The following is a 14,486-nucleotide window of genomic DNA, read 5'->3' as shown; positions in this document are numbered from 1 at the left end:
AGAAAATCAAGTACTGTACTGGGAAAGAGTAAAATCTCAGCAACTGAGCTGTCTGCATTGCTGTTCTGACATTTTAAGAAATTCTGACATCTCATTCTTGGCACTTTGTCACATATACTGTCTAGTTTTTTTAATTTGGTATTTTAAAATTTTACTCTCTATCCTTGATCACTGACTTGAAATGCCAAATATATAATTACATTATCCTAAATTTTCTATTTTGTTCTACTGATATTTCTAGTTTGGAACCATAACATGCTATTTAAAAATCATTATAGTTTAAGAATATATTTTATATCTGCTTTGCATAATCACTATCCTTAATTTTTCTCCAACAGAATTTTCCTGGATACTTCTTATCTTTCTTCCTTGGGACCAACTTTGGAATAATTTTGCCCAGTTCCTGCCCAAGCAAACCTTTGGGATTTTAACTAGGATTGCCTTAAATTTACTGGTTAATTTGAGAAAAACTGATGTTATAATACTGATTCATTCCATCTCAGAATATTTATTTAACTCTTTTATGTCTCTGAAGTTTTATGATAGCCTTCAAATTCACTCCTGTACATTTGTTACTAGATTAATAAGAATTTAATAATTTTGTTGCTACTGTGAACTGGTTTTGCCCATCATTTATATGTGTGTGTGTGTGTGTGTATGTATATATATATTCTTTTTAATAAACTTTATTTTTAGAGCAGTTTTAGGTTCACAGAAAAATTAAGTAGAAAGTAGTGTTCCCCTATAACCTCTGCTTGCACCCCCTAATCTCCCCCACTATCAACATTCCACACCAGAGTGGTACATTTGTTACAATAGTGAACCTACATTGAGATCGTTTTCACCCAACGTCCATAGTTTACATTAGACTTTACTTTTGTGTTGCATATTCTAGGGGTTTTGATAAATGTATAACAACATGTTTCCACCATTATGTCACACAAAACAGTTTTACTGCCCTAAAAATCCTCTGTGATCCTCCTATTCATCTTTTCTTCTTCCCTAACCTCTGGCAACCTCTAATCTTTTTTTACTGTTTCCATAGTTTTGCCTTTTCCAGAATGTCATATAGTTGGAATCATATCGTATGTAGCCTTTTCAGATTGGTTTCTTTTACTAATATGCATTTAAGGTTCCCCCATGTCTTTTCATAGCTTGATAGCTCATTTCTTTTCAGTGATGAATAATATTATGCTGTCTGGATGAGCCACAGTTTATTGACCCATTCGCAGAGACATCTTGGTTGCTTTCAAGTTTGAACAATTATAAATAAAGCAGCTATAAACATCTATGTGCAGAATTTTGTGTAGATATAAGTTTTCGATTTGTTTGGCTTGATTGTGATTGCCAAGCATATTTTAAGAGTATGTTTAGCCCTGGCGGGGGTGCTCAGTTGGTAAGAAAATCATCCAGATACACCAAGGTTGTGGGCTGGATCCCCAGGCAGGGCATATTCAAGACCAATGAATGCATAAATAAGTGGAACAATGAATCAGTGTTTCTCTTTCTCTCCCTTCCTCTCTTTCTCTAAAATCAATAAATAAAAAAATTTTTAAAAAGAGTATGCTTAGTTTTGTAAGAAACTGTTAAACCGTCTTCTAAACTGGCTGTACCACCCTGGCTGGTGTGGCTTGGTGGTTAGAGTGTGCACCGAAGGGTCAAGGGCATGTACCTGAGTTGCAGGTTCGATCCCCAGCCCCCATTTTCTTCTAAGAGACTTATGGTAATTTTTACTTTTATATTTATGTTGTTGATCCATTTTGAGTTAATTTTTGTATATGGTGTGAAGTAGGGGGTCTAAATTCTTTTTTCCCCCCCATGTGAAAATCCAGTTTTCCCATCATGTTTGGTGAAGAGACTATTCTTTCCCTATTGAATGGCCTTGGTACTCTTTTCAAAAATTAACTGGCCATAGATGTATAGGTTTATTTCTGTACTTTCAATTCTATTTCATTGTTCTATATATATCATACTTATGCTAGAACTATAATAGTTTGATTACTATAGCTTTGTACCAAGTTTTGAGATCAAGAACTGTGAGTCCTTCATCTTTGCTTCCATTGCAAAAATTTTCTTCTTAGACCCATCAATGATGAACTATATCAAATTTCCTAATATCGAATCATTTGTGGATTTTTGAGTTAAATCCTCCTATGGTTTATTTTTAGATCCCATTTGGCCTATTTTTTGCCTAATTTTTCATCTATATTCATAAGCGGAGTTGGTCTATGATTTTCTTTTTATGCTATCTTTGTTAGGTGGTGTATTAGAATTTTGTTAATATCATGAAAAAAATTTGAAAACTGTCCTTGATTTTTGTCTTTTCTTCTATGTGCTCTGCTATAAACAGCATAAGAGTTATTCTTCAAGATTCTGAAAGAAGTGACCTGTGAAACCATCTATAGTCAGTCTGTTGGGGGAAGATAGTTTTGGAGTTTTAAAAACTTTCTCTATTTACTTCATGGTTGGGGCTTATTCAATTTTTCTTTTTCTACTTCAGCTAATTTTAGCAATGTGTATTTTCCTAGGACATTCTTACTTAATTTAAAATTTCAAATTTATCAGCATAAACCATAGAGTATTCACATAATTTGAGTCTGTAACTGGGTCTCCCACTTTCTTATTTCTAGTATATCTGTGTTTTCTTTCTTTTTTCTTTATTAATGCTTATTTCTAGTACTACCTCTGAGTCATTTAATCTGTTTCCATTTTATATTAATAAAAAATGAGAAAGTACAGTTTTATGATCACTGTGTTACTTTTAGGTGCTGAGAAATGAATACAGGTTTCCAAGGGATTTTATTCTATTATCCTGATCGATTCAACTGGTCACATATGGGTATTTATACCAAGAAAAAAAAGATAGGGGGCAGACTTGGTGTTAAGAAGAAAATAAAAATATCTCCTATATGGACTCTTAGCTGCATAATCTATTTTAGAAATGTGGAGATGGAAATTAGACTGTCTTATTAGACTGAGAAAAACATGCCCGTTGAAATAAACATTATTAAAGAGGTCTCTTTTCTTCTCTGAGACACTATCTCTCTGAAGAATTGCAGCTGATTTATGCTATAATGGCTAAAATATTTGACACTGGGACTTCTTTTGTCTGTATGCCTTTTCCAAAATCCCTCTGAGTAAGGGACTTTATTCACAAAAAATGTACTTTAGAAGAACTATTATGTGGAATTTCATTCTTGGATGAATTAAGTCATTTTTCCTTTTCTTGAAAAAAATATTTAAAAAGCGCATTTTACCCATTTTAGTAATGTTATCTATGAGAAGAAATGCAGAGCTCTTATGTGAGAGACTGTACAGTAAGCAGTTCTCAATATTACCAAAAAGTGACATAACAATCATTAACTTATAAGATGCTATAGGGCACATTATCACTTATACATAGCCTATGTTATATAGCAAATATAGGATGCAGATGTGCTGAACATGACACCAAAACTTGTTTGGGGCCTTTAATCAAAGACAAGTAGTAAAACCAAACTGAAGTGGGCTATTCTTTAAGTATAAATTTGGAGTATAAGTACATTTGAATAAGTCATCTGACCTAAGCATATGTATTAAATCTAATCACAAAATTTAAAGCTAAAAATAAAGAGATCCAAAACCATCTTTCAAATGTGACACTAGGCGTCAAAAAAGTTAGATTTAAACAATGTTACATAACTAGTAAATTAACAAAACCAGGAACAGAACTGATCTTTTGATTTCTAGATCTACTCTTTCAATTACTTCACTATCTTCTTTCAAGCATCTTACATTACTCCTGCAACTCTATTTAAGTAATGGTTTACAGTTTACTGCTCGTAAATATATTAAGTTCATGTTATTATTCTTTTTTAAAAAAGGTGGTCGATCAAATAGGGAGGGTCATTCGTTTTGGTAATGTTGCTTATGGCTGGAGTGAGGCTTGATCTTCCTCATAGTTCAATATTTCTTTCATAAATGAAATCACACTGCTTTTCATAATTAAACTATACCACTGATAACAAAAACATTAAATATGGGGAATTTTCCTTCACAGAAATATTATAGGTGAGTCATGAAGAAGAAAGAGATGGAATTGGAGTATGATCATTTTGCAACCCTTAATGAATTAATGGTTACTGTCATCACAAAGATAGATAATCAACTATTGCGTGCCTTCTGATAATAGTCCACACCACCAAAGAAGTATTCCTGGGGAAAAAATATCAAAGCTAAATCTGATCAAGCCTCCAAAACTACCAATTTACAAGAAGTACAGGAAACAAAGGAACATGTCAAACAGAGTAAGTTTCTGGCATTTTCATTTTCAGTTTGCTGAGGAGTTCAGGACCCACCAGAGGGATGGGTTCCAATGACCACCACCAGTCTCTCAGCTGGAACACCTGGACAAGTATGCCCTACGAATCAACATAAACCAGAGGTAGACAGAGCCTTGCCAAAACTGTAATTCAGCCTCCATTCTGTTAATATAAAACTTGACAAGGACATTATAAGAGAGGAAATTTATAGGCCAATCTGTCTCAAAAATATAGATATGAAATTTCTGAACAAAATATTAGCAAACAAAATCCATCAATATATTCAATAACCTCAACTTGATCATGATGGATATTAAGTGGAGTTTATTTCATGAGTGTAAGGTTAGGTGATATTCAAAAAACCCAATAAGTATAATTTACTACCTAACAAAATTAAAGATAAAAATGATATAATCAACAGGTGCAGAAAAGACTTTGATGAAATTTAGTTTCCATTCATAATTTTAAAATTATTTTTTAACCATGAATAGAAAGGAACTTGTTTAATCTGATAAACTGTGATAAGATCAGGAATGAGGCAAGGATTCTTGTTATCACTAATTCTATCCAGTACTGTATACCAGACTCTGACCAATGCAATGAGGAAACAAAAAGAAATTAAAAGCATAAGGATTAGAATGCAAGAAATATAACTATAGTTGTTCATAGTTTATATAACTGTATTAGAAACTCAAAAGAATATACAAATTCCTAGAATTTATAAGTGAATTTAGCAAAATCACTAGATATAATTTCAACGTACAATTGTATGAAACCTTCTCGATCAATCTTTCCTTACTCCAAAAACAAACAAAAACCCCCTCAAAAACAAGTCAATTGTATCCTTCCACAATATATACAAATATTGAATCATTATGTTATACAGCTGAAACGAACATATGTCAATTATATCTCAATTTTTAAAAATTCAATTGTATTTCTATAAGAGTATAAGCAGAAAATGAAAATTTTAAAAAGATGCCATTTATAATAGAATCAAAACTGAATGTTTGATATTATCCTTCATTCATATATCTATTCTTCTACCTTCCCTAAAATAATATATGGCAACTCTACCCTTCCAAATGCTCAGATCAAAAACCTCAGCCCTGGCTGGCATGCCTTTATTATTTAATAATAAATACAGCAAAGGTATCTTTCAGTGCCTCCTGTGTCAATGATCATCACCTCTACTAGTTTGGGAAAAGAAACTAGGTATCATCCTTACTACCACCATTTTTCACTCCCTACATCCAGTCCATCTCCAATTCTGGTTGCCTTTATTTCTTAATTATCTCTCAGCTTCTTTTCATCTCCATAGTCACCACTCTAGTCTCGCCTACCACTGTATCTGTCCTCTAGATTACTGTAATAACCTTTCATTAGACCCCTTGTATCCTCTCTGGACTACCTTCAACTACACTGTAGCCAGAGTCCCAGCAACTTGGGAAGATGAAAAGGTTCTGGGAGATGGATGGTAGTGATGATTGCACAACAATGTGAATGCTTTAATATCACTCTACTGTATACCTAGAAATGGTTAAAATGGTAAATTTTATGCTATGTGTATTTTACCACAATAAAATTCATCTCATACAACTTCCTACACTACACAGCCTACTTCTTGGGGCAGGGGGAGTAGTAGAGAAGAGTGTTAGTTTTTATGTTTATGTTAGAGAGGTTTTTATTCTTTTCATGTTATACTAAACATTAAAAGTTAAAATATTTATTATTCCTATAAAAGAAGTTTCAGCAAATGAGTTAAGTAAATAAAGCTAGGTGATTAGAAAAATGCTCTGTTACTGACACTGTGGAAAAATTTATTTTCAAAACCATGTATTTATTGCCCTGGTTGGTGTTCCAAGTGGTTAGAGCACTGCCCCACGCACCAAAGGATCTCGGGTGCGATTCCCAGTCAAGGGCATGTACCTGGGCTGCAGGTTGAATCTCCAGCCTTGCTGGAGTGAGTGTGGGAGGCAACTAATTGATGTGTCTCCTTCACATCAATGTTTCTCTCTCTCTCTTTCTCTCTGCTTTTAGGACACAACAGGCCTGTCTTTAAGAAGGCAGACTCTTGCTACTTCTGCCCTGCTACTTCATAAGCATATCCCATTGAAATTAATTTGATTCTTGATCATATGAGATTTTTAGATATTTAAGGATTAGTATTCTCATCAGAAGTGATCTTATTTGTGGTTATTTCAGATTTAAACCAGATTATATACCTTCTTACATAAGCTTTGGATTACCATTTGAATAAAAAACTATTGTTCCAAATTTTAAAATTTTGGTTTCGGGAACCAATGAGTAAACATAATGAGTAAGTGTCCTTTTACAGAGCAAATCTCAAAATCTGAAACCAATACCTTCAGTTTTCTGTTAAGTATCACTGCTCATTCTTTCCCCAAAGGATTTAAACACCTCCACCAGCCTAAAAGAGACCTCAATGTGAGAAAATGATGTGGCAAAGCTACATAAAGGAAACATCCTCTTAAAGTATAAAAAGAAAAATCACTAATTATAACCTATTTTATTAATTTTACCATTGAAGCAGAATATGAAGATACTAGTTTGGGGAGGGTTTTCTTTTAACTGTCCTAATTATTGGGACTTCACATACAACAGACTATCCATTCTCTTCCACACATAGATTTATAGAAACATGATCTTTTACCTTAACAGGGAAGCTACATTTTCCAGTACGAACCCCTTCTTCATCTGTCTGCCACTGATGTGGGCGACTGGCCTCTGGAATATAAACATCTTTCTTTCTCCTAAAACTTTGCCGTAGTTTGTTCATTTTAATTTTTACAACCTGCAGAGTCAAAGAAATATGAAAAAGATATTATTACCTTCTCCCATAAACTTTGGATTACAATACTAACAAAAAACTAATGTCCCAAAGTAAAGACTTTGGTTTGGGGGGAAATGAGCAATTAGTATACTTCCTCTGAGAGTAACACTAAATTCAAATCATTTCACATTTTGAAGGCAATTATAATACTAGTCTTGTAAAACAACAATAACCTCTTAGGATTTGAAGAGATGTTATTCTGAGAACTTTCAAGCACTTTTATTGTAATAATTCCAATGAGTATATCCCTAATGATCTACCTCTCAAATCCATTCTCACTTCAGAAAATGAAAATTTGTACATGCAGGCAAAATTATAGACTGTTAATAATTTCTGAAAACTTTCATACTTATTAGGAAAATAATCCATCTGAAACGCTGGAATCTGGGAACCGTTTTGGCTTACTATTTGAAGACACTAAGCAAAGCAGGGACTATAATCACATTTTTACAAAAAGGTGTTTTACAAAAAGGAATAAAATAAACTTTCCTTTAAACATGCTTCAAGAAAAAGTTCTACTAGGAAAAAATTATTCTAAAGAAATTTCTTGCAAGCAATATGAAATCAGAATGTACTTTCATATCTGTAATTATTATAGATATGAAAGTAGTCCAAGTTTCACCATTAACTCTGTAAATTAAAAAGTGTTAAACTATAGTCAGTTTTTTGTTTTGTTACTGAAAGAAGCACTTCTCTAATGTTTTCAAAGGTGTAGCAATCACAAAACTACAGGGAAGGAAAATCTAACTGATAAGAAACAAGAGAACATTCAAGAACGAATGAATAAACATAATGAGTAAGTGTCCCTTTACAGAACAATCTCAAAATCTAAAACCAATACCTCCAGTTTTTTGTTAAGTAGCATTGCTCATTCTTTTAAGCAACTCAACCAGCCTAACAGAGATCTTAACTTGAGAAAATGAGTGACAATGCTACATAAGGGAAACATCCTCTGTCAGGAATGCAAACAGCAAGGGATTGAACATTCATTCCCACATGACACCGCTGAAAGACTTGAAAATCAAAGTTTGCATTCTGAGGAAAATCATTTCATATTTTAAAATGCATAATGCCACAGCATAACTATTATCAAATTAGCTACTTTACACAGACAAGTCAATCTTACCACATATCTTCTCAAAAGGTAAAAATTCTGACAAATGGCGAGGTAAAAATCTCTGGATTTTCTAAAAATAAATGTATTATTTCTCAATTCAAAACTGATTTACAGAGCATATGAAGTAGATGTTAAATAATCAAAGGGCTGGACAAAAGGTAGTCCATTCCTCTGCTTGTAAGTGGATCATTCATCCCTAAACGAAGCTAAATGAGAGTCTACCTTAATCTAACAGATTTCCAAAAAGAATTCCATAAGCTTCCTTGATTCTACATCCTGTTATATCACATTTTAAAAATATACACAAATACGCCCTACCTGGCTCAGTGGTTAGAGCGTAAGCCCACGGACTGAAGGGTCCTGGGTTCGATTCTGGCCAAGGGCATGTACCTCCGTTGCAGGCTCAATCCCTGGCCAGGGTCTGGGTGCATGTAGGAGGCAACTAATTGGGTTTCTCTCACATCGATGTTTCTCTCTCTGTCTCTCCCCCTTCCTTCCACTCTCTCTCTAAAAAAATAAAAAATAATATCCTCAGGTGAGGATTAACAAAAACACACACACACAAATACAAGAAAATGAAAAAAGCACCTATATCCCTTGCTCAAGTTAGCACTCTAATAATCTTTAGGCAAAAAGCCCATATGAGTCCTTTCTAATTAATTTCCCTTAGCAAAACAGACTACCCTCCAATCCAGTGAGTCAAACCAGATACCTGAGAGTCATCCCTGCATTCACCCTTTCTCTGACCAGTGACTCCACTGATTTTACCTTTTTAGGATATCTTTAATTCATTTCCCAACCACCACCACATTAGTTCTACTAGCCTTAGACATTTTTGCTTAAATTACTGCAAAAGCCTTTCACTTAATGGTCTTTTTGCTTCCAAGAGAGGTCCATTCCACCCTGTTCTCCTGACTAATGCCAGAGTGCTTTCTAAAACACATATCTGACCACGCAATCACTCTGATTAAAATCCTTCAGTTGCTTTACTTCACTTTCAAGATAAAGTCCAAATTCCTAAGTATGGCAAACACAGTCCTTTTCATCTGGTTTCACTCACCAATCTTTTCACCAGTCCCTATTCACATGCTAAGCTCCAGCCATACTAAACTCCAGTTCTCCAAACAAGGCAGGCCCTCTTTCAGTTTCTGTATATTTTCCTCCCTCTGCCTAGAAAGACCTTCCCCTATTTGTGTCAGATTAAAGTCTACTCATCTTTAAAGAGTCAGCTCAGGAGTCTTCAAGGAAGCAATTTTTTTTTTTCTGACAAGTCCCTACCTGGCCTGGGTTAGGTCCTTCCATTTCATATGATCCCCATTAACACCTACTACTGCTTGCTTTTATTACTGGACTCATCAAAACTAATAGCAATTTTCTATTTCCTTAATGGCAGACTGTACTTTGTTTAAATACTACCCCTGCATCCTAACACAGTACCTGTCATATATATGGCATACTATAAATTCAAAGAAACTAAAAGATAAAATAGACCCCCATCATATTAGATGATATTTACTAGGTAGGGTAAATGTAGACACATAAAACCAGAGAATCATCAGTGCTGGAAACACACTGCAGATGTAATAGGTCAACCTCCCACTGACAAAGAAACTACTCTGACAGCTTCCCTTAAAGAAAGACATCCAACCTATACCCTAATTATGATGATTTTCCAATCATACTTTTAAGTCTTGCTCTCTTACTCAATTTCTATATTTGAGTGCATTGATGTTGCCTCAAAATACATTAATTTAGAGTTAAGTCATCACCTCTTACCTCACTTCCTTAAGTCCTCCCCTTCTAACCCAAATGTTTGGGTCAGTAAGAACTGTTTGAGAACTTGTTAAGTGCTGGGCCCTACTGTTAATGTTGGTGGGTACAGAAATCAATAAGACAACTTGCCTTTAAGTGGTTCTCTCCCCTCATAAAAGGTTGATTTCTGCACAATATGGTGACTATAGGGTATGCTCTGGAAGCAGTGTAGGTTCAGGATACACTTACTATAGGGGATATTGCCTGAGTTAAGTTTTAAGGGAAGAACAAAAAATATCCATATACAGTGGGGAGTGGGAGGGATATTTCAGGTAGAGGCAACAGCATCAACAAAAGCATAGATGCAGGAAATCAAACACTAGGCAGCAATGTAAGAGGAGGAGTGCAGAAATGAGGCTGAAGGAGTAGGTAAGGATCAGGTCTTGATTTCTAACCTATAGACAACCAGAAGCCACTAAAAAGTTTAAAATACATGGTCAGAGTTGCAATATAGTTGGATAACTCTGGTGGCAGTATGGAAAACAAATGTGAGGGGGGGGAAGGACTGCAGATGATTCAAAAGACTTTTAAAATAGTCTAGGCAACTTATGACAACAGACTGAACGAGGGCAGTGGGGGTGGTGTGGGAGTAAAGGGGACTTTAGAAAACAAGAGTAGCACTAAGAATTCAGTCAAATCCTAGGACGACAAGACTATAAACCAATAATCAGCTTCACTGTTTGCTTCAGGAAATTGCCAACTAATTTATATGAGCAAACAATGTGTGCATCAGGGCAAACAGCACTCCTAAAAGGACAATAGATTGCCTCAAGACCCTTTTCTTGTGTCTAGTAATTCTAAATACTGTCACAAACTGCCCAGCCCAACCAGTTCCCCACCTGAAGGACCTGCCTTAAACCATGTGAGTTGAGATTTCAAGATTCTAGATATACTCTTTCCTAACTTCCCCTACCTACCAGACTCTGTCAAAGTGGTGTTCTCCCTTGCTGCAGTGTTTAGTAAACTCAGCTTTGCTTAGTCTACAGGATTCTTTGTGGGGAAAGCCAATAGCAGGAATTGGTGACTGATTATGAAACATGAGGAAGAGGAAGAAGCCCAAATATGACTCTTAAGTAAACTGGATAGATGAGTTCAGCAAACTGAACTGTTGAATTTGAGGGGCTTAATTATAGAGCTTTCCGGCTGGAGATGTGTGTAAGCCTGAAGTTCAAGAAAGAGGTCAGGGCCACCACAGGAAGTCATTATAGGTAAAACTTTTCTTGTAATAATCTCTTATTATTTCCTTCTTTTTCCCTAATAGGAGTTAGGATACAGTAAATAGAATGAAGTCCAACACACTAAAAAATAAACAGAGGTGCATACGCCGTGTAATTGGCCAATATGTGCTGTACTAATATAACCCTACCAGTGATTAAATTTTTGCAATGCTTACATTCTAGAAATTATTAGTCACAATGCTGAGCCCCTCTTCTAGGATCCAACACTTGACCTTCCACAGTCTAACAACTAATAGGTTAATACCTGGTTTAACAGAGTATTAAGGTCAGTGAGTGTTCTGATTGGTCAGTAACAGTGCAAGTCAGATTCCAAAAGTCCCAACTCTCCTGGCACAGTTGTTGGCTCCTTCCAGGGTCTGCCTTCATGTGCGCTTACCCAGTCTGTGCTTACCCAGGTAGGCACAGAGAGGAACATACAATAGTACTCACTAGCCCTCCACAGTTTCCACTATGGTTAGTGAACTTTAGCCCGCATCACCACATGTTCCCCCAGGGAGATCATGAATACACTTATTAGGAAAGACAGAACCATTAGCAGTGACACTAGCTCTCCAGCAGTCAAACAGACCAATTAGCTCTTCATCAGACTGGATAAAAAAGCAAGACCCAGCTATATGCCCTCCAAATAAACCCACTTTAAACATAAATACACAAATAGATTAAAAGAGGATAGGGGGGAAAAAAATACCACATAGTAGTCAAAAGAAAGCTGGAGTGGCTATACATCCCCCTCTCCATAATTAATAGACTAAGGCGGCAAAAAATCAGCAAGAATATAAACAGCAAGACAAACAGTATCAACCAACATAACTTGACTGACATTTATAGAACATTCTACTCTATTCCACGTATACTTGAGAATACACATTATTCTCAAGTATATGTGGAACTTTTACAAACAAAGACCATATTCTGGGCCGTAAAACAAAAGTCTCAAATTTAAAAGGATTCAAGTCATACAAAGTTTGATCTCTGACCACAATGGAGTTAAATCATCAAATATTTGGAAACCAAATAATACATTTCAAAATAGTCCATGGGCAAAAACAGAAAACAAAAGGGAATTTAGAAGGTATTTTGAACTGAATGAAAACACAATATATCAAATCAAATTTATCTTTCCTTTCAAGCAAGCTCTTCTTCATGACTTTCCTACTTCTATATAACATCTTTCTATCCATCAAAGCTTTCAAATGACAAGAGCAAACTCTAAGGTTCATCTCTGACACTTTTCATTAATTCTTCCATACCCAGTCAATCAACTAATGCTATTGGGAGTATCAGTATCTCTGGCATTCAGCCACTACTTTCTATTCCTAATTGCCCTGCTAGAAAAATCACTTCATCTATCTTCTGCAACAACCCTGGGCTCCAAGCCCTCTCTCCTCTAATCCTCCTATATAGTTATGCCAGATTAATATTCCTAAAATTTACCCTCAATTGTGTTCAAAAGCTGTTGAAGATCCTAAAGTTTAATGAGTAAAATATATATCTGGAATTCAGGAGCATCTACAACTTGAACCTTTTTCTATACCCCTCTCCCAATACTTCCCCACATAATCCTATGAAAATCAGGGCTTTCAAATATGAGGTTGCTTTTCCATTTCTCTTTCTTTACAGTGTATTTTCTACTTGTAATATTTTACTTTCCTTCTCTTTCAACTAAAATACTTCATTGGTGTGACAATGAAGCTGATTTTAAAGTAATTTTTATCACAGAAGTAATAGATGTTACTTATAAAGAACAGGAAAAACAGAAAAGTACAAATAATCTGTAATCTCACTAAACAGAAATAGCCTCCATTAACGTTTTAGAGGTTTTCTGTCTTTTTCTATGCATATGTACTTTTTCTTTTTATAAAAAAAAAAGGATCATAGGATATCTTTCTCTCAGCAAGGCAAATTTGAAAACCTTTTTATTCCTTTCAGAGCAGCATGCTGCTAATAATTCAGAGAAATACGATTTTTATGTATTGTTATCAAAACTTCATATTTAAAAATGAAGAAAAAGGGGTATACATTTCTTTCAAGGCAAGACTTATACTTTACTCAGCACCTGTACAGACATTTGTTTATATGAATTTTAAATTATATATAAAAGACCTCAGATATTTTAATTAAAATTATTCAATAAGTATTTATTGACTGCCTACCATGCTTTGCAACAGTAAACAATACAGAACAAATCCCATGTCTCTATGAAGGAGACAGAAAATAAGTAGGCAAATTATTTATAGTTGTGTGCTGGATGACAAGATCCAACTGCTAAATTTTCAACAAGTTTGCAAACAGGGTGTTAAATACGGCCTTTATTAAAATTTAAATTACGTAAACTTATATGTTATTCTAAAACAAAGATAATAAATACTAAAACCTTATCACTTCCTAATTACTTTACATTTTACTATTATCTATGCTCCTAGGGTTACTTATGATTTCTGTATCTGTATGGTAGAAAGATTATATAATGCTGGGCTAGTGTACATCTCTTCGCAAAATCATGTTCAGTGACTTCATGCTGGTAGCTTGAAACTGGTCATAGTGGAAGTATTTATTCTATGGAATTTGGCAAAACTATCAATCACTGCTTGATTTACTGTTTTGTGATTGTCTAGCTCTAAGAAACTGGTGCAGCAAATGTCAATAATGCAGATTAAACTTAAAAGTGTGTGGCACCTATAACCATTACATTATGAATAGCACAAAAAACTTGAGGATATGTTCTTCTGCTATTTGAAAACTATTATCCAATTCAGCTAAGAAGTCTCTCAGGTCATTGAGAAATTAGTGACACACATCTTCGCTGTTTCACTTTCATCTTACTCATTAACACAAACAAAAATATCAACCATCATGCATGTTGGTACTACAGTGAATTAGTTGTGAAACACTTACCAGCACACCACCAACTATATGGTATGTTAGAAGACGGTAAATGTTATGCAGAAAAAGATGAACAGGGTTAAGAGGGGAATTAGAAGTGCTGGAGTCATGGATAATTTTTTTTTTTTTTTTACTTTATTGTTGCAAGTATTACAGGTGTCCCATTTTTTCCCCCCAATTGACCCCCTCCACCTCGCTCCCACCCCCTCCCCAGGCCTTCACCTCGTTATTAACTATGTCCATGGGTTATGCATATATGCATATAACTTCTTTGGTTAATC

The 14,486-nt window shown here is 34.9% G+C and overlaps 1 protein-coding gene across 8 annotated transcripts in view; it reads right to left on the bottom strand.

The window, feature by feature from the left end:
* NUMB (NUMB endocytic adaptor protein) overlaps positions 1 to 14,486 on the bottom strand; it is a 93,428-nt gene that overhangs the window by 39,510 nt on the left and 39,432 nt on the right. For all 8 annotated transcript variants that reach the window (XM_087819337.1, XM_087819339.1, XM_087819336.1 and 5 more), the window contains one exon: positions 6,976 to 7,116. In XM_087819337.1, coding sequence (XP_087675463.1) covers positions 6,976 to 7,101 — 126 coding nt within the window. In that variant the 5' untranslated portion in view covers positions 7,102 to 7,116. The remainder of the gene's footprint in view (positions 1 to 6,975; positions 7,117 to 14,486) is intronic.

The sequence above is a fragment of the Miniopterus natalensis genome, chromosome 1, assembly GCF_054644295.1.
Source record: "Miniopterus natalensis isolate mMinNat1 chromosome 1, mMinNat1.hap1, whole genome shotgun sequence".
Taxonomy (NCBI): domain Eukaryota; kingdom Metazoa; phylum Chordata; class Mammalia; order Chiroptera; family Miniopteridae; genus Miniopterus; species Miniopterus natalensis.
The sequence above is the reverse complement of the archived record's forward strand: the minus strand, read 5'-3'. Positions and strand labels throughout refer to the sequence as shown.